The sequence below is a fragment of the Cornus florida genome, unplaced genomic scaffold (assembly GCF_030987335.1).
Source record: "Cornus florida cultivar Cherokee Brave unplaced genomic scaffold, ASM3098733v1 CherokeeBrave_3.0.0_Hap2_Chr06, whole genome shotgun sequence".
Lineage (NCBI taxonomy): Eukaryota > Viridiplantae > Streptophyta > Magnoliopsida > Cornales > Cornaceae > Cornus > Cornus florida.
Window position 1 is genome coordinate 102,949,278 of NW_026775576.1, and position 20,860 is coordinate 102,970,137.

The 20,860-nt window shown below is 35.1% G+C and overlaps 1 protein-coding gene and 1 pseudogene across 1 annotated transcript; both read left to right on the plus strand.

Annotated features, from left to right (window-relative positions):
• The first annotated feature begins 4,551 nt into the window (after positions 1-4,551).
• On the plus strand, positions 4,552-5,752 carry LOC132315089 (mitogen-activated protein kinase kinase 5-like). Its single transcript, XM_059813847.1, has one exon. The coding sequence runs from the start codon at positions 4,579-4,581 to the stop codon at positions 5,554-5,556; it is 978 nt and encodes a 325-aa protein (XP_059669830.1). The 5' UTR covers positions 4,552-4,578; the 3' UTR covers positions 5,557-5,752.
• Positions 5,753-8,282: 2,530 nt separating this feature from the next.
• On the plus strand, positions 8,283-17,589 carry LOC132313497 (mitogen-activated protein kinase kinase 5-like; annotated as a pseudogene).
• The last annotated feature ends 3,271 nt before the right edge of the window (positions 17,590-20,860 follow it).

The following is a 20,860-nucleotide window of genomic DNA, read 5'->3' on the forward strand; positions in this document are numbered from 1 at the left end:
TTAATCTTGTGGCTCAGCCTACTCTTGTTGTACGAGTGATTGAGTCACAGAGACAGAACCCGGACTTAGATGCCATCCACGCTTTAATCTCTAGTGGTGAGACAGTGAAAGATTGGGCCTTGCATGCAGATGGGGGTCTACGGTTCAGGAGTTTGTTGGTGGTTCCCACAATATGTCATGAGGATGTCCTACAGGAGTTTCACACTTCCCGTTTTGCAGTTCATCTAGGTGGTACTAAAATGTATCACAATTTGAGACGTCAGTATTGGTGGAGCGGGATGAAGAATGATGTTGCACAGTTTGTGGCTAGATGCCTTACCTGTCAGCAGGTGAAGGCCGAGCATCAGAGGCCAGCAGATTTGTTGCAACCATTACCTGTAGCGCAATGGAAATGAGAGCATATCGCTATAGATTTTGTGACAGGTTTTCCAAGGTCACGAAGGGGCAATGAGTCCGTATGGGTCATCATTGACAGATTGATCAAAACGGCTCACTTTTTGCCTATTAAGGCAACAGACGATGCAAAGAAGCTTGGTGTATTTTATGTGAAAGAGATTGTAAGGTTACATGGAGTCCCTGTAACCATTGTGTCAGATAGGGATGCTAAGTTCACTTCGAAGTTCTGGGAAGGACTTCAAGCAGCGTTTGGTTCAGCGTTGCATCTTAGTACGGCATTCCATCCACAGACAGACGGTCAGTCGGAGCGTACTATCCAGATTTTGGAGGATATGCTTCGGGCATATGTGCTTGACTTGGGTGGTAGTTGGGAGGATCGCCTTCCACTTATTAAGTTTGCCTACAACAACAGTTATTAGGCGAGCATTCAGATGGCTCCATTTGAGGCGTTGTATGGTTGACCTTGTAGGTCTCCTGTTTGTTGGACTGAGGTAAGCGAGACAGCCGCCTTAGGACCTGACATTGTACTCGAGACTACTGAGAAGATTAAGTTGATAAGACAGAGGTTACTTACAGCTCAGAGCCGACAGAAGAGTTATGCGGATAAGTGGAGACGGCCGTTATCCTTTGAGGTGGGAGACCATGTTTTTCTACGGGTTTCTCCACGGAAGGGATTGATGAGATTCGGGAAAAGTGGCAAGTTGTCGCCACGATTCATTGAACCGTTTGAGATTTTGGACCGTGTAGGAGAGGTTGCCTACAGACTTGCTTTGCCACCACAGTTGGACAGGGTCCACAATGTTTTCCATGTATCGATGTTACGGAAGTACGAGCCAGATCCATCTCACATTTTGAGTTGGGTTGATGTAGACATTGATGAGGATGTTTCCTTACGAGGAAGGACCAGTTCAGATATTTGACACACAACAGAAGGTGTTGAGGAAGAAGACGATACCGATGGTAAAAATCCTTTGGAGACACCACGAAGTCGAGGAGGCTACTTGGGAGCTCGAACAGGAGGTTCGCTCCAAGTATCCAAAGTTGTTTTCTTCTCCAGGTATGTCTTGATTTCGGGGACGAAATCTTTTTTAAAGTTGGGGAGAATGTAATGCCTGTATCTTATATATTTATGTTAAAAGATTTTTTTTATTTTATGTTAGCTGTGGGGCCCACCTTATTTTAAGGCACATGTGGTTAATGGGATGAAGACCCATTTTGTTTTCATTACACTTTCTCTCTCGGCAGGTCTCTCTCTCTCTCTCGCTGCCTCTGTATTTCTTTTTTCTTTTTCTTTTGCAACTTCCACTCTTGATTTCTCCCTCATTTCTTGGTCTTTTTAAGAGCCGTTTGCGGCTATTCGAAGCCCACGACGAGATCAACACGTTGATAGGAGCAATTCTTTGATTGGTGCACTATAGGAGATTCGAAATCCTAGGGTTTGAGGTGAAGAAATTGGGGATTTTGCTTAAAAGTGAGGTAGGGGTCTCTAATTCCTACAATCTTGTTCCTTTGTGAGTTAATTGTTCTTGATTAGTGTCCTAGCATGCTAAATTGTGATGATTACCCCTTTGTGAATTATTTTTTTTCTTGATTAGTATCCTATTAGTATTCTAGCATGCTATATTGTGATAATTGTTCCTTAAAGTGACTTGATTATATATATGAAACATGTGAGAAGGTGTATTTAATTGAATTATAATGTGTATTTAATTGAATGGTATGAAAATAATAATAATAATAAAATGAAAGAAAATAAAATAAAAACATGCTTAATGTGTTAGTTTTCTATGCCAATTAATTTGTCAGAAATTATGTAAAAGCTTGTAAATTGTGCGTTAAAAAAATTCTCTCCATTTCCATATATGCACACAAGCATTGGGCATGAAAGAAAAGGGAAAGTGTTTTGAAATAAAAGAAAAAGGGGATTTTGGAGAGAATTTGATGAAACGGCTTTTGAGAAAAATCCGGTCGCCGCGGAGTCACCAAAGGACCGGTGTGTTAATATAGCCTAGAGGGAACTAGGGAGATTGCCCTAGCGTGGTTGAGCTACCTGGGCCCCAAATGACGCTGCGGGGGTACCAAAGGTCGGGGACAGTAGCCAATCCTTCTCTCGTGTCGCTGCGGAGTCACCAAAGGGCGGGTTATATTAACAGTTTGTGAAGTAATGATATTTTCTGAAAATGGGGGAGTGACATGCATAACATTGCATTCATGGCACGAAATTTATTTGCTTTGAACTTAGAATTGATATTGTGTTTTCCCGGCTCTGCATGACCCCAAATTCCTATTGTCCTATTATTTGTTTGGATTCACGATGACACAAGGGGTGTGTCTTAGGTACTACCTACTGAACAATTTGCTCACCCTATTATTTAATAAATTTTTTTCAGGAAACGGAAAAGAAGTGGCGGATGACGTTCCACTACAGGGCTAATTTGGATTAGAAGACTTTTTGCCATTTTGTGTACTAAGTCACATATTTTTGTAAAACCTTAGTTTGTTATATTCGGCATAGAGGTTTGTGGACCCATGTTATCGTAATTATAATTATATACTGTAATTTTAGCATAAGTTGTATAAACGTTATAAAACATGGACGTTCGATATTAATCTTGTATTTTGGGACTGTAATTATGATATTTGAATGATATAGTATGTGGTTACACCACCATGGAGTGTATTATATGATATTTGTGTTGGAACAGGTTTATCATTCTTTTAAATAGGTTATTGTAGGATGATTTTTAGCGAAGGTCATGCCGATTTTTTATTTATTTATTTTGGCATCAGTTAGGGTCGTTACAGATATGGTCTAACATTTGCATGACATGTGTCCAAAAAAATTAAAAAAAAATTAAACTTGAATTATACGGATTTTTTCGCGAATCATCCAATAGAAAAGAGGATTTTTTATTTTTTTTATTTGTTTGAGTTTATCTAATGACATAGTTAATATTTTTAAAGAATGAAAATTCAAAGTTGTCTCTCACATCACGTGTCTTGAGTGGATCCTACACCAATCATAGTTATCCTCAACCTCTGGATATGAGTTTTGTTTACAGAAAATAGTGTTCCATTTTTTATCTACAATCTAAATCCAAACTCTTTTCCATGAATGATTTCAAAACGAAAAGAAAAAAATGAAGTATAGAAAATAAAAGGAAAATTGGGAAAAACCTTAATACATTGAAGTTGCCATTATCTTCTAAAATTGTTTCCCTAATCAGAAAACAAAAGTATAAAATTAGCAAAGATGGCTAGATTTCTTCTTAACAACATTCCATTATTACACATATATTTATTTGTTTGTTTGAATCTATCGACTGCGTTCCCATGAGTTGTGATTTGGGAATCTGGTCCAATTGTTGGGAATTTGGTCCAATACAATTTTCAAAATTCTCACGTGTTATCATATTTTAAATATATATATATATATATTAAAACTCATTATCTGATTCTTCTTTTTTTCTTTTTTTTTTTTAATTGGTTTTTATGTTTATTATTATTATTTTTTGTTTGTACTTATCGATTTTATTCGCACGAGTTCTCAAATTGTAAATCGTTGCCATAGTGTGCTAAGATTAAAACTTGGAGTTTGATCCAGTTTGTGTGGTTGAAGACGAAACCCACCCAAGTCATGTAAGGTGAGAGAGAATGTTGAATTCCACCTTAAAAGACATATAATGAATCCTATTTATCTTTGATCACGTGTGAAATTTAGAGATTATTATTCCAGTTATTATATCATTATTTTTATTTTAAAAGGGCAATACGTAAGTCAATATTTATCGGCTTAAAAAGAGACTAAAGCGAGAATAAATTCATCAAACTTTGACTGATCAGAGTAATAATAGTACATTGGCACCATTTTTCAATCCGAATTTGTTATCCTTGACTGTTCAAATGTTCTAAGCTGAAAGTGCCGGCCCACTACTAATAAAATCATGTCACAAGAACACTTAAACATGTGAAATCTGAATTTGCCAGCCGCCACCTTCTCTATTACGGAGTATTGTTTTCTATGTTCCTCTCCTGTAGAAAAACGACTAAATTGGAAGTACCAGGAAGAAAAAATCATAAAGTGTCAAGGCGGACAAATTATAAATGAGTTGGTAATTATGAAAACCCACAAACTATGAAGGGTTAATTCTAAATTAATTAAACACAGTAGAGATATTAACCATGAGACCCATCCAACCACCGCCACCCGCCGACAGCATCAGGCCACGGCGGTGCTGGCCGGACCTAACCCTACCTACTACTACTCCTATTACCCAACAGGTTTGGTCCCCAGCCGAACCCTGCATTTCTCCTCTCGCCGCCGCCTCTTCTTCGTCATTGAATTTTTCCGAAATGGAGCAAATCAGTCGAATCATAAGCGGTGGCACAGGCACCGTCTACAGAGTCCTCCACCGCCCTTCAGGAAAATTGTACGCCTCTCGAGTGGTGAATGACACTCACGATTACGTTATCCGCCGCCAAATTCAACAAGAGATTGATATCTTATGCGAGTTGGACAACCCCAACGTGGTCAAGTGTCACGGTGTATTCGATAACGACGGCGAGATTCAGGTCGTCTTCGAGTACATGGACGGCGGATCTCTCAAAGGGGTCCACATCGCCGACGAACGTTCCCTCGCCGACGTCACTCGTCAGATCCTCCTTGGTCTACACTTTCTCCACAGCAGAAAGATTGTGCACAGACATATTAAACCTTCAAATCTATTAATCAACTCTCAAAACCAAGTTAAAATAGCCCATTTTGGAATATCAAAGAGCTTGGCGGAGACGATTGAATTATCGACTTGCATGATTGACTTATCGACGATTGCGTACATAAGTCCTGAAAGAATCAACACGGATATGTGTGGACGTGTGTGTGATACTTACAAAGGCGATATATGGAGTGTTGGTGTAACCGTCTTGGAGTTGTATTTGGGTAGATCTCCGTTTGCAGTTGCAGTTGCGGAACAGAGCATTTCTGCGATATTTATGAGCGTAGTCTTCGCTCAGCCACCGCCAGAGACACCGCAGACGGCGTCGACGGCGTTTCGGGACTTCATTGCATGTTGTTTGCAGAGAGATCTCCGAAAAAGATGGACAGCCGAGCAATTGTTGCGCCATCCTTTCATTGCACAGAATCACAATCAAGCTCATTAGCATTCATATTAATTCTCGTTGTTGGAGTCCTAGTCTTTCATAGTACAAGTTACAGAGGGTTCCGATCTCCATAAAGGAGTATAGTTGTAATGGTTGCCTAATTTCTTGATTTAAAAAAATTATATTTGTTGTTCTGAATTGCAATTCTTTGTTGGGGATGGATAATTTCACTTGCTTTCATAATAATTTTTTTAAATCAAAGACCCCTCGCATCTTATTTAAAATATAACAATGATCTCTTTTCTGATTTAGACCAAAATAATATTTCTCTTTGTGGTAATATCATACGCTCAATATCTAATTAAAATTCGACAAGAAAAAATTATTTTATTCATAAATAAATATTGAATAGATATTTTATATTAATAACAATAAAAATATAATTTATAATGGTCATTTAAAACATTCATAAAGTCTAAACGAGAGGGTGTGTTATATTTAAAATTATAAGAAATTCATGTTATTTAGCCAATTTACAAAAGATTATAATTGAATTATTCATTTCTTGATTTATACTTTCAAAATCAAGTTTAATTCTTATTCAATTGGACCAAGCTGGAGCCAACTTGTGCTCAAATTGAAATAAGATTCTCTCTCAAATAAATAAAATATTATTCCAATTCCTCTGAGTCAGCCCAATTTATTTATTTTTATTTATTTTTTTTATTTTTTTTCTTCCAACACTTATTATATATATATATAGCATGGAGTTACCATGCGTGTATCCTGGAATAAATTTCACAATTGATATGTATAGAGGCCACTGTTTATTGATCTATTTGTAATTCTTCTTTTCTGTCACTCTTAATTTGAGTGAGACACATAAATCTGATTTTTTATTTTGTTCTTTGTACATTATTTTAGTATCTAACACTAACATATCACAAGTTGGGATTATTTTTCCTAACAAATCAAAATTTTCAAAATATTATATCAACCGATCTATATAGAAAGACATCAATTGGTTTTTGGCGTAAAGAAATAAATATTGTTATAAAAAAAAATGACTATAATAATAATAAGTTTAAATTTTTGTTTCATAATAATGAGCTTTTAGAAATATAGTTAAAAGAGTGCTAAGTTAAAATTTCAAGGAGAAATAAACTAATTTTATTTTTAAAATCTTTATTTTGAATCAATATATGTGTTTTGATAAAAAAAAAATGAAAACTTAGTGATTAAACACATTTATGGAGGGGAGAAATTATTAAATAGAATTGGTCTATTTAATACGTGTGGACTAATTCAATGCGTTGAGATTTTTTTGTAATATATCTGGGATTATTTTTTCAATCAAAGAGTCTGTATTGAATGATATCAATAAACCAAGGGAGCCTTAAAGCAGTCCAAAATATCTCAACATATTTCGTTATTGTTAATCTGTCGTGAGGTACATGTTTAAGTGTTAAGAGAAAGTATTAATACCTACGTGGTACTCCATCACTAAACTCAGTTTTATGTAGGATAATTTTTCAATCTAAGAGTCTGGATTTAATGATTCATCAAATATCAATAGAGCAGGAACGAAGGGAGCCTCAAAGCAGTCCAAAATATCTCAACTTATTTCATTATTGTTAATCGTCATGAGGTACACGCTTAAGTGTTAAGAGAGAGTATTAATACTCACATGTTGCTCTACCACTAAACCCAATTTTAGAAAAAAGAAAGTTTATAATAATTCGAGATATATTGATATGTGATACTCCTCTCAATAAATATATATTTTTTTAGTTGGTAAAACTCGAACCCCTTTGGTATCACATGCATGTTGATCCTCAATAAATATTTTATTTTCATTAATACAAATTTTTAAAAAATAAATAGAGATAAAAATACCAGGTAGATATTAACGACTTTCTCTGATTCTAGACTAATGATTTGCCCATTTGTTGGAAAATTTAAATTCTTGCAACCCATTATTTTCCTCAAAACGTTTCCGGCCCAAAACACCCGGAAATAAAGTTTTCTTGTGAAAGCAATGTCTTTCTATTATGCATTCCTATTTTATCCACCAACTATATCGATAATTGTAAGCCACCAATAATTATTTTGTTTTATTTTTTTACTGTATTTTAAAGAATTACAAACTAATAATAACTTTAGCGGTGGTAGAGTTTGAATTTACTTAGACTTTTATAAATAGTAATTTGTAAGTGTCAATTAATTAAAAATCATATCATTTTTTTTTACCAACTATATCGATAATTGTAAGCCACCAATAATTATTTTATTTTATTTTTTTACTGTTTATCAAAGAATTACAAACTAAAAATAACTTTAGTGGTGGTAGAGTTTGAATTAACTTAAACTTCTATAAATAGTAATTTGTAAGTGTCAATTAATTAAAAATTATATCATTTTTTTTTAGATATATATTATTACTAATTAATTCTTTATTATTCTATTATTTATTTTATTATTTTATTAAATAAGACAAACGACGTAAAGCCACGTTCGCCTTAACAAAGCCCTTAATTAAGATATGATTGTCTCCTTAGAATGAGACCAAAGTGAGAATAATTGTAGATTCTGTAAATCAAACTTTTGACTTTGATCATAATAGTGGTAGTATTCGAACCATTTTTCAATTGGAAATTGTCCCCCTTGGTTCAAATGAAATAAGCTTACCAATCCAACTCCAGTCAAGCTTTGACTTTGATCAAACTACTACTACTACCCACTGCACTAATAAATTGATGTCACAACAACTCTCAGCATGCGAAATCTGAATTACCCGCGCCTTCTCTCTTCTTGTCTCCCTCTCTCTAGAAGTCTTTTGACTAAATTGGAGGTTCCAAGAAGAAGAAGAAGAAATCAAAAAGTGTCAGCAACAACAATTTATTTATCCGTTGGAATTGAAGCCCACAAGAATTCCCATAATAAATGAGTTGGTAACTATGAAAAAACCCCAAACTAGTAGGCTTAATTCTAAATTAATTATTAAAGAAGGAAAAGAAATTAACGCCGACTCATGATGAGACCCATTCAACCACCGCCACCCGCCACCGCCGAGATCTACCGCCCACGGCGGAGGCGGCCATACCTAACCCTACCTATTACCCAAAAGGTCTGGTCTCCAGCCGAACCCTCTATTTCTCCTCCCGCGGCCGCTTCTTCGTCATCGCCACAGATTAATTTCTCGGAACTGGAGCGAATCAGTCGAATCATAAGCGGTGGCAGAGGCACCGTCTACAAAGTCCTCCACCGCCCTACAGATAAGTTCTACGCCTTACGAGTGTTCAATGACACTCACGATGATGTTATCCGCCGCAAAATCCGCCGAGAGATTGAGATCTCATGCGAGGCGGACAACCCCAACGTGGAAGTGTCACGGTGTATTTGAAAACGACGGCGAGATTCAGATCCTTTTCGAGTGCATGGACGGCGGATCTCTCGAAAAGGTCCACATCCCCAACGAACCTTCCCTCGCCAACGTGACTCGTCAGATCCTCCTTGCTCTCTACTACCTCCACAGCAAAAGGATCGTGCACAGAGATATCAAACCTTCAAACGTATTAATCAACTCTCAAAAGCAAGTTAAAATAGCCGATTTCGGAATAGCATTGTCAAGAATGTTGCCGGAGACGACTGACGCAGGGACGATTGCATATATCAGTCCAGAAAGAATTAGCACGGACATGTATCCAAGTCTGTATTATCCGTATGATGGGTTCAAAGGCGATCTTTGGAGTGTTGGTTTAACCATCTTGGAGTTGTATTTGGGTAGATTTCCATTTGCAGTTGGGAAACAGATCGATTGGGCGAGTCTTATGACCGTCATCTTGGTGGAGCCGCTGCCTGAGGCACCGCAGACGGCGTCGCCGGCGTTTCGGGACTTCATTGCATGTTGTTTGCAGAGAGATCCCGGAAAAAGATGGACAGCCGAGCAATTGTTGCGCCATCCTTCCATTTTACAGAATCACAATCAGGTTCATTAGCATTTACATTTTTAATTATTGGATTGTGCATTTTTCTTTTTCATTTGGTGGGTGGTCCAACTTTGGGATCTGGATCCTTTAAGTTAATTGATATGTGTTGATGGCTTGTAATGCAGACATCACTCAATAATTAAAAATGCACGGCATAATTTAAAGAACAATCTTTGAATGTAGCTCAATAGATGTGGTTAATTGGTATTACTTGGATCTTTTAAAAAACGGTCACATGTCAAAATTTTTAACAATTTAACCTTTTCCTTTGATTTTGATTCCTAGAAATTATGTTACTTTTAGGGCTTGTTTGGTTCAAGTGCAATATGATAGGACAAAACAGACGATAAAGAAGTTAGCTTTGCTCTATTTGTGCAGGAGTGTTGAGCGGCAATTAGCTTGCACCACGATTATATTTGTAATTGTATCTTGTGGGTTTGTTCATTTAGCTGTCTTTCTCTTGTTCCTTCATTTCTTCTAATTAGAATTCAGAAATCAACACAAACATGGTTACTTATCAAGGTCACCATAATGGAGTGGATTCACATTGTTGGAATCCACTTTTTGAATGATTTTTTACCACTTGCTCAAAACTTTACCTCTCAATGGGCCCCGACTTGGTGGAAAAAGTGCCGTGCAATAAATCAAATTGTCAATTTGCAAAATAAATTATCATTTTTAATACAACTCAAGAAAGCCTTAACCCAAGTCTCAAAAGTATATTATCAGTCAAACCACGTGCTTCCATGTCTTAATCCACTTAGTTGTGGTCTTCTTCCTTGTTAGAGTTGTTATGGATTTTTGTTGTAAAGGCTAAAATCATTTTTGTTAATTTTCTCTCATTTTATAGAAGTAATGATTCTACCATTTTGTGAATGTGCCTATTTTTAACTATTCCTTTCTTATCTTATCGTGTTCATCAATCTCAACATCTTCATTTCAGTTCAAGCCCCTATTGAATCTTAACACTGGCCATTGGCCAGATGACCCCTAACTCTTATGGCTTTGATTCTGCGAGTGTTCCAGCGGATGGGGTGGGGGGGGTACGTGACTGGTTCTCTCGAATGAGATGATTGTTGCAATCCAATTTCCAATACTATTTCCAATGCTCCATAGCCTATAGGAATAGAATGGGGGCGTAATAGCTATTCGTGAGGAACCACTATGAGAAGAGGATATTTTTTCCTCTCTTTCAACCAAGGACGGAAGGATGGCGATAAGAAGGTGACCAGAGGAGTCTTTTTGCTAGAGCATGGCTGGTCTTAGAGCATTTTAGTAGATTTAATCCTTTTAATTGGTATTTGCCATCACACAATAGACTCTTCCACTTATCCCTAATTATATGCATCTCCAGTCTCTCTCTCTTTCTTGGTATCTCTTACCTTTCGGTTCTCATAATAAATATGTCCACTTCTGTTTCTAAAAAACTTTAAAGTTCATTATGTATACTTGGTTTTAGTCTTGCCTGTTTTAATCCATAGTTTCTACCATCCATTCCTCTCAAGAATGCAAAAAGGGGCAAAGACAGCTTCATTTCCCTAGGGATGCGTCATCCATTCTTTTCTTTTTTTTATTCCTTCCACTCAATTTTCCATCCTTCTTACCGAACGAAGCATTAGGGACCTCTACGTAGATTTTCCGCAAGTCAACAAAAAGTCACATGAAGATGAGCAAACTGTCTTACTCAAGTGGTAGCTCTTGCTCCTTAATTTAAGGAAGGTGTTAAGTTCAAATCCCAGTAGAGGGAGATAGGGGAGGGCCGACCCAAAAAATCCCCCTTCCCCTGGTGATTGTGCATGGAACAGCAGTGCACAGAAGGAAAAACTCTGATAATAAAATTTGAAGGATAATCTCTGAATAAAAAACCACCTCTCTTCAGTTTAAACCATTTGCAGCATCTAAAACAATACGTATAAATGTACCTTACATGCTTATGTCTCATGATAGTGGTTCATGATAGACGTGTTGATATAAATCTGATTATTTAGATTGTGCTACAGATTGCTTGGCTCTTCTATGATCTAAGTTTCTCAATGATTGATTTTCATCATCTTGTGATCTGTTTGATTAAATCTGATTCGGTTGGAGAGAAGCCTTTGATGTCGCGGCCTTGAATTATGTCTGTCATATATTTTACCACCTGTGGTAATATCATCAAATAAAAAGTCAAATATATAGGGGATGTATAAAATTGTACAATGAAAGAAATATGGTGTATATTTTAGAATTATGATTAAGAGAAATTCCTCACAGATAATACTAATAATGCTGTGTAAACTCTACAGTTGACTATGATTTCTACAGATGCTGAGTTTGCGATGGAATGGTTACGCTAAATAACTGGAAATTTTCATGTTAAATGGTCAAATAAATGCACAAAGGTTTTATTCTTTTTTCTCCTTTTCCTTTTCCTTTCTCTTTATTATTATTATTTTTTTGGGACGGGGGTAGAACCTATATTTCTTGGAAATCCACATTAACTTGTGTATAGCCAGAATCTGTAAAATGGTGAACCGATGAAAGGCTTCTTGAATTGACTGACAGAAATTAAAGTTACAGAGAGTTTGTATGTATTGGTAAATGTTCCAATATCTTGTCACTAAATCCACCGAGATAAATCATAGTATGGAACTACAGATAGCTATATGCAATAGCAGATGTTTTTATTATCTTGTTACTAGAAATTTGACCCAATAGCTATTTTACTTGGACTTGGGAATGTGTATTGGGTTCGGCTACATTTACTCAATGTGAAACATGTCGAAAAGTTGGTTTCAGGTACGCGGACACATCCTAAACATTAGATACATAATGTGTTATTCTAATTTAAATTAAATGAGATGTGATAAAAGAGAGAGAGATGGAGGGGGGTTCCACCTATTACATTTTTAAAGCTCTTACTATTTTTAATCTACTATTACTTCATTTCGTAAGATGCTTGTGGTCTCACTATCTTTCATGAGACATGAATGTGTTGTCACCCTGCGTGTCTTTCAGTTACACAAAAAAGTCCAGTTTTGGGTACTAGTAGCTTATAAATAGTTCCTTTGTGGCTTTATTACACTTTCTTACCTTCCATAATTATTACACGCATCTCTTGCTTGGGTACTGCTGCATGCAGGTATTGATGCAAGTGTCAGAATTGGCTTTGGAAAACTCTGTTGGTGCCTATGAACCTAGAAACTCTTACATTAGATAAAGGTTTAAAGAAACTTCTTTGGATCAGTAAGGGAAATTTTCAGATGCGCATGTCAATGGTGTGTACTAGTAAATACTAAACATGTGCTTTTAGAGCTCTAATAATGCTATAGATTCAATATAAGCGATACTTAACAACTGCATATCCTTTCTGCCTTCCTTACTCTTTCATCAGTTTATTGGTCATCAATGGAATGGTGCAGAGTAATTTAGTGGGTGGAAATGCTTTTTCTTTCTGGAACCATATATTCCAGATTAAATATATTTCGTGCTACTATACAATATTCTTGTGATTTGTATATTATAAGAGATATGAGAGTTTTGCTTAACCAAGACTGACCTTTTCCATTGGGTATCTTCGATCAGGATTTGAGAGGAGACATTTCTCCACCACACGAACCATCCAAAGGATTTGATAAAGGTCATGTGAGTCTACTTTTGGGTCAATTAAGTCCCCATACTTCCTTTCTTCCAAGAGAGGTCGTGCCTATAAGAAAATAAAAGGAATCATCAGATATGAGATAATGTCATGAAATTGGGAATATTATCATATTTTCTTAAACATAAAGGCACATATCAATTTTCAGGGACACCTTATTTTAAATTTCAATCTTTTAAAGATTTTTCATTCAAGAATATGGTTCCAAACGTAGAGAAAGGATATGCTGTAGTTGTTACCCAGATCAAGAAGCTTTTCGCGTTTGTATCTTCTAAAGTCCTCCGACCAGTGATCAGCTCTAGGAGAACCACCCCAAATGAATAAACATCAGTTTTGCTCGTCTCTTTTCCAATATCTGTATATTCTGGAGCTACATAATTAAATCTTGTGGCACTGGATCCTGAGGCGTGGTCTGATTCTTCAATTTGATTTCTTGTGAGTCCAAAATTTGTGAGCTAGTCCATGTCACATGATAAGAGTGTGAGAGATATTCATTGCATATTCGAGAAGATTTAATGGGTTTAATTCTAGTCTTAGATTCTTACCAGCGGTTGGTGGTCATGGGTTATAAGGATGTTATTCGGTCTCATATTTCCGTAAATGTTGTTCATGTGAAGATATTCTAATCCCCTGGCAGCTCCTAGTGCTATTTTCATTCTTCTTTCCCATGTCAGTTCTTTACTTCTTTCTGACTCAGTTATAAGATAAAAAGAATTAAGAGTTGATATCAGTTCAGTAACTCTTACATGTGGTTTTTATTTGAAAAATCTCATTATTAAAGGTACAATAATAGTGAATTTAAGGTCATGTGGTTCTTACTTGATAAATTTTGGTCTAAAGAACCATTGCAGACATACTCATAAACTAGCAACCTTTGCCCATCTTCTGAACATAATCCCAACAGCATCGCTACATTATCATGTCTGGCTTTCCTGAGGATCTGGACCTCTTCCTTAAATTCATCCTCTTTTATTTTTGCTGAATCACGTTTCCTGACCAAATTGGAGAAGAAAGAGTGTTCTTTAACAATAATACGTACTCCGTTAGGCAACTTTCCTTTGTAGATTCCTTTGCCATATTCAGGTAGTAAAAAGTGTGGGGAGAAACCATTTGTAGCAGCTTCGAGCTCTTTGTAAGCAAAATCCCTAAAAAACCCAAAAATTGGCCGTGTATTTTTGCACACAGAACAAATGAAATCCTCAAATATCTCTTGTGGTCTTTCACCTGCAATTAACCATATGTCAGAGTTCCTACTCACCTATAAAATACATGGAAATTGTTGGAAGATCAAAAAATAAAAGTGGTATTAATCACTATTTACTTACTTGGGGGAAAAAGTTCTATACTAGTGTTGCTTCTTTGGACTTCGTCTATGAGAATTTCTTCCATTTCTGCTGTCTTTATTTGTCTTAGATGTTCGATGCTGCAATCATGCCTCATCCTTAATATCGCACACGAGAGTTTCTCCAACAAGTACTTCTGATCTAGCTTCATCTGCCTGTCTCATTTTTGGAACATATGAAAGATCAGTTTTTTACTTAAATGGAACTTCACAGGTACGAAGTATTTAAGCTCTAAAATTTTCTGGGACAGCTTCTACTTTAGTCATCTTGTAGAATTCAATTATTGTTGTCTAATGTTCTGAGAGTCTTAGTTACCTCTAGGTCATGACAACAATATTAATTTTTTGGTAATTCCACTTTTATTGTAGTAGGACCTTTAGTTGAATAATAAACCTTACCCCTTGCGTCCAAATTATCTGTTGTCCAAACAAATTTAGTACATCCATAGACCTTTCTAATAAACGAAGAACCAGAATTTGATTACATGTACCCAATTTTTGAGTGAATCACTAATAGCCAAAATAATAAAAAGAAACTGTTTCCAATTTTTCCCAAATGACTCAAGCATGAAAGTCTGATGCTTCTTTCAATATCATGGGTACGGATTCCATTTCCCCTGCTCAAATTGATTCCCAAATTTCTTTATTTGTAGGAATGTCCCAGTGAACAGTTCCTAAATCTAGAGAAATTAGAATTGGACTGGTCATTTTCGACATTCTTAAAACCCGTTTTTGGTAAAATGGTCATTTTGGTCATTTTTGACACTTTAAAACACTTGTTAGCGAATGAGATATATATGGTTTAAATAGGATAAGAAATTTTAGTAATTTTCGTATCTTAATTTGAATGATAAGTAGTTAGATGTAATAAGATAACGTGGAATATGTTAAAATAAAGGGAAAACAAATTCTACAAGACGGTCATTAGGCTGCCAGAATGATGGACATCTAAAAAAAACAAAGGCATGAACGATACATCAATTTCTCTAAAATGAGATTGTTTTGATATATGATAGAAGTAATTAGTAGAGTCCAAGTTAACAATCATTATGATAGAGAGAGATCAGGAGTGGCACCTTGAGATAATAAAACAAGAGAATGTATTTAGGAAAAAAAAAAAGCAAGAGAATGTAAGATTAAGTGGTATGAATGCATACAATGTAGATCGGTGGATGTACCAATAATAAAATGGAAGGCTAATTGAAAATAAGGTAAAAGAGAAAGAGGTAGACCAAAACTAACATTCAAACTATGTGATAAAAAAGACATTAAAAATTTGATAAATAGGAGAGATAGCTTGTAATAGAAAAGAGTGGAACAAGATAATTCATATGGTCAACTCCAGTCAGCTGGGATCAAGTTGAGAAAGTGTAGTTCGGTGCAGATAAGCAAGGAATCTCTTTTAAGAAATTAGAGGACATAAATTTTATTAATTTTTCAGCAGGTTGAAATTTGTAAGAAGAATTTAGCCTCAAACCAATACAAAGAAAAGTTGTATCTATGACTTTGTGCCCCTGACGTATTTTATAAATATTACTCTATAAAATTATTGTAGTTTCTTGTCTATACTTTTCCAAAAGGACCCGTAAAGGAACTTTTTTAAACTGTCCGAGAGTGGCATGTGAAGAATACTTAAGATAATCTCATGAATGGAAAAGAATTCAACTTTTGGACCAAATACCAAATTTTTGATATGGCAATCCTGAGAATTATGGCACAATGCCCACATCGGTGTATTCAATTCTTATATTATTCTTCAGTGAGTGAGCCTGTATGTGATTTGCTATATATGCCACAACTTTAGGTGGAGTTACTGAACATTGTCAAGAGGGCACCCAAAATGAAGTTCAGTTAAAAACTTATGTGTGGAACTAAGTTAAAATCTCTTTCCGATTGACCTCTTAAGAATTCTTTATCCTACATAATCCGTGTCTGCTTCTTTTGTTGTTTGTCTTTCTTTTAATTATTTGTTCGGTGTAGATGGTGCTTACCGATTATATTGTACACAAAATCTAAAAGATGAGGCATATTGATTATATTTTATGTGATCAGGCTTTCAATGATAGCATATTAAAGTTCCATTTCGTTACCCTTGTGACTCTTGTACACAACTCTCTTTAGAATCAATATACAAAGAATGAGATCATGACTGACCTGTCAAGGATTACACATGTTGCATCCAAGTGCATTGCAGCTTGTATGATTACCTCTTGCAGTGGGTGCCTTGCCTCCACTGCTGTTTCGAGTTCAATCTGAAATTCATGCAGAAATACGTTTCATTCAGCAGTTGAAGTTGCATAATATATTTTATTGGGCATGTTCATGTCTTCTATAGTTCACTTTCTGCACTTGCATGTTTCTTTTTTCTTTTTCCTTACTTTTTACATTCTTCACTGTGAAATGAAATTATTTCTTATATAAGAGAACAGTTTCTCAATTATGTTAAATTAAATGCAATTACTGCAGGGTCTGATGCTTTATTTCTTATATATATTGGAAGTTTTATGTTTATTATGTATGCATTTATCATGCTTGATAGACTCTGAAAACACAGCTAGGTATAATGGCAATGATGATGACAGTCTACCAAACACAACTATATTGTTTACCTCAGGACCAAACATTTTATTTTTTCCCAAAATGCAGCATTATTGTGAATTTAATGATGAAATAATCATTCTTTTTCAAAATGGCAGGGTATACTGATGGTGAATCAATATCTGAAGGTAAGTATGCAACCTGTTGCTGCTCATAAATCTGACGTAGTTCCTTGATATTTGCATTATTCTGAAACTCCTCCCGCTGCTTTGAAATCTTTTTTTCAATTGCTTCCTGTTTCTTCTTAATAGTCGCGCTGGAGTGCAGTTTGCTTTTCTCTCTAACTGAGAAGAAAGAAATAGGTATAAAAAATATTAGGCATATATGTCTACATGACCTACTGCAACTGAATTTATGTTGGTCACATTTGTATATCTATTCATCCCCTCATTAGTAGATACGTCTATACCATCTACTGCAGATTCATTTTATGTTGTCATTTCTTTTTAATTGACACACATGCAACAGTAATAATTTCTTTTCAAGCACATTGTGTATCGCCACATCGTGTTAATTATTATTTATTATTTTGATAGGTGTGTTTACATAATTTTAAATCTGAAAAAAGATGAATTTCTTACCCAGCGTCAAGCAGCCCATGAGAGGTGATTGATTAGAAGTCTTAAAAGGTTGAACAACTACAAGAAATTTGACTTTGTCACCGGGCTTTAGTGATAAGCCTTGCAGGGCCCATCTGATAGCATATGTACAAAGATGCGCAGATGAGTTTTTGGTCACCAAAACTCTCTGTTGATTTCTTGTTGACATGTTTCTTCTTTCTGACTGAAGAATCCCACCTTCTTCACACACACACACACACACACACGCATACACACCAAAACAAAGGCAGAATTGTTATATGCGCATTAAATTTGCATGAAATAGAACATTTAATTTGGTTCTGTTGACTATTATATATGTATCTATCTATACATTTATTGAATCTGTAAAGATCCACAGGTCAGATTAACATAGACATGTATATCATTTTTCCAGACCTAACCTACGGAATTATATATAGAGAGGTTTCTTTGTTTCATTGTATGATCTTACACTAAAAAGAACAACCTTTCAATGTAAAAGAAATGATTTTTTTTTTGGGGAAAAAAATATAGCATGATTAATTCAGCTATTTTTCATGGATTTCCTTACCTTCGAATTGTTTATGTTAATTTTGTATTCTTTATGGGAAAAATATGTCTAAGAAGGTCAACTTTTTTGGATGTTGGTGTCTAGTATTAACATAGGAAGTTGTGAAAGATTCTACTCGACTAGACTCACTCTGACAAATTTATTTTCTCAAAAATTTGAGTGTCAGTTGGTCAAATTGTTATTTTTTTCATTCCCTTGTATACTTTTAGGAAAATTAAAGCATGAGAAATTCAAGTCGTGCTCTAAGAACAAAGGATCCATAATAGAAGAAGAATACCTTAAATCTAAAATAGATTTAACTTGAAACAATTAAGATAAATTATTAGTAGAACACAGCAAAGAACTTATTAATACAAGCACCCATCATACCACACACATGCACACAAATATACATATATGTTACAAACATACAGGCAATAGAAAAACTAAGCTGTTCTTGCAGAATTTTGTAAACTAATAAAAGTAGAAATGAATCCTTACCCAGGAAAAGGAAATGGAGTGAAATCCCTGGGACGAGAGGATGTGGAGGAATTCAATTGTGGAAATAGAAGAGTTCAAGCAATGTGTGTTTTGGCAGACATAAATAAAAAGGGTTTATCAATTACGCTTTGTTAATTTCTATGCTTGTTCTCTTTGTCCATTTGTCCTGATTGTTTTTTTTTTTTTGGCGACCATAGTCTAGGTTTCGATATGAGCTAAAGAATCTATCTATTCCTTGTGGAAGTAGATTTTGTCCGCATAGTTTTTAGCTCTAATGACTTCTATGTTTTTTTGTCCCTTTTTTTTCAACAATCCCTGATTCATTGGAAGAAATGTTCCTCATTTTCTTAGTAAGCAAACTCAAGTGTTGTATAGTTCTTAGTTTTTAGGAAAGTTGCTACTAAGCAAGGCTTTTTTTTGTCCAGTTCCAATGGGTCCAACGTACATATGAGACATTCATACTCCGTAATATACCATTTGTATTAATCTCAATCCTTCCACCTTAGTTCCTAGGTTGAAAACTTGAAACAGTCCTAAAATTATTACTAATTGTGGATAAGTATAAAATATTTAACAATAATTAATTTGTTATTTCTTTATTTTACTAAGAAACCCAATTGGGCATGGGTCCTACAATTTCTGGATATTTATGTGAAAAATCAGCAATAGAAACTGAACAAAGCAATACAAATATATATATTTAGATATTATCAGTGAAAATTTTTATTTTCATGTCCCATCCAACCCTTCTTGCCTTAAAAAAAAAAAAAAGAAAAAAAGAAAAAAAAAAAAAGAAAGAAAAAATGTCCCATCCAACCTTTATTAGGATGGACATCCTAATTGGGCTCGTGTCTCTCTTTCAAAAAATAGATCAGGATTTAAATTTTAGTAGAGACATGTAAAAGTATCAACTAAAAAAAAAAAGTTAAAAGTATATATTTGTAATAAATTATTTATTTCTATTCAATCATTTCTTTTCCGATCTTTTAGTATTTTAACTACAATAAATTCAAGAATATAATTATGTTAAATTTTGTTCACACATACCTTCTTATTTTTGTTTAAATTGAAGTTCTTCTTATGAAATTTGTCGATAGTTGGGACTCTCAATCCCATTCCAAACCAAAATAAGAGTCTCCCACCATCGAAAATTACTCTCATTGTCATCCCAATAGAGAGGAAGTTCCTCCTTACTCTTTGAGAAGAAACCTCCTCCTCCTTATAACTTACGGAGTATATGTCATGATTTATTCAATCGTGTGTCATTTTATAATATTAAAAATTAAATTAAAAAGAAAAAAAAAAAACTATAATTTAGATGGGCCATACTTATACCAAATTTACTTATATACACCAAATATATCATGACATGTCAATTGTTAGGAGGAAGTTCCTTCTTAAGTGTAAGGAAATTAGTAGGATAGTGAAATTGTGCAAACAACAAAAAAATCTAACTGTATTAAGAACAGAACAAAGAGGGTCAAAATGTATTTTACCCTTTTATTTTCACATAAGAGAGTTCTAGGATCACTACAAAGACAAAGATTTTATTAATACATACATGCATCATACATATATACGTGAGAACAGAGAGTTCTAGGATCACTACAAAGACAGATTTTATTTTATTTTTTATTATTATTTTTTTCTCTCTTTTTACCTTGTATAGATCTTAGTGGAACTATGATATTTCCTTGTGTTTAGTGTTTGTTACATTGGATCTAGTCTCAAATTGCAGATGTAGAGTTTTTGTTGCTATGATTATTCATGTTGTCTTCCTGCAGGAATGGTGGGAGAAAAAAAAAAACAACCACCATTCATTTATTTGGTATGTAATTTAAAGTGGAAATGTCCATTCTATTGGAATGAAAATTCATTTCACAAGTAAATCTATAGGATGACATTCTATTCCTAAGTAAAATTTTTTTAAAGAATCAACTTCCTAAAAAACCCTCATGTTCACCATCACTATCTTACACCACAATCACCTCCGCCTTTCACCACCACCACCACCGTCTTTCACCACCAATATCGTCTTTCTTTGCCGCAACCTCCACCATTGTCACCGCCATCAACTTTCACCACCGCTACTACCTTCCACCACCACCACAACTCACCACAGCTGCCACCGCAACCTTCCACCACTGCCACCGCCGCCTTCTACCA

Excerpts from the sequence above, each read along its gene's own strand:
- LOC132315089 (XM_059813847.1), top strand. The coding sequence starts at position 4,579 with ATGAGACCCATCCAACCACCGCCACCCGCCGACAGCATCAGGCCACGG.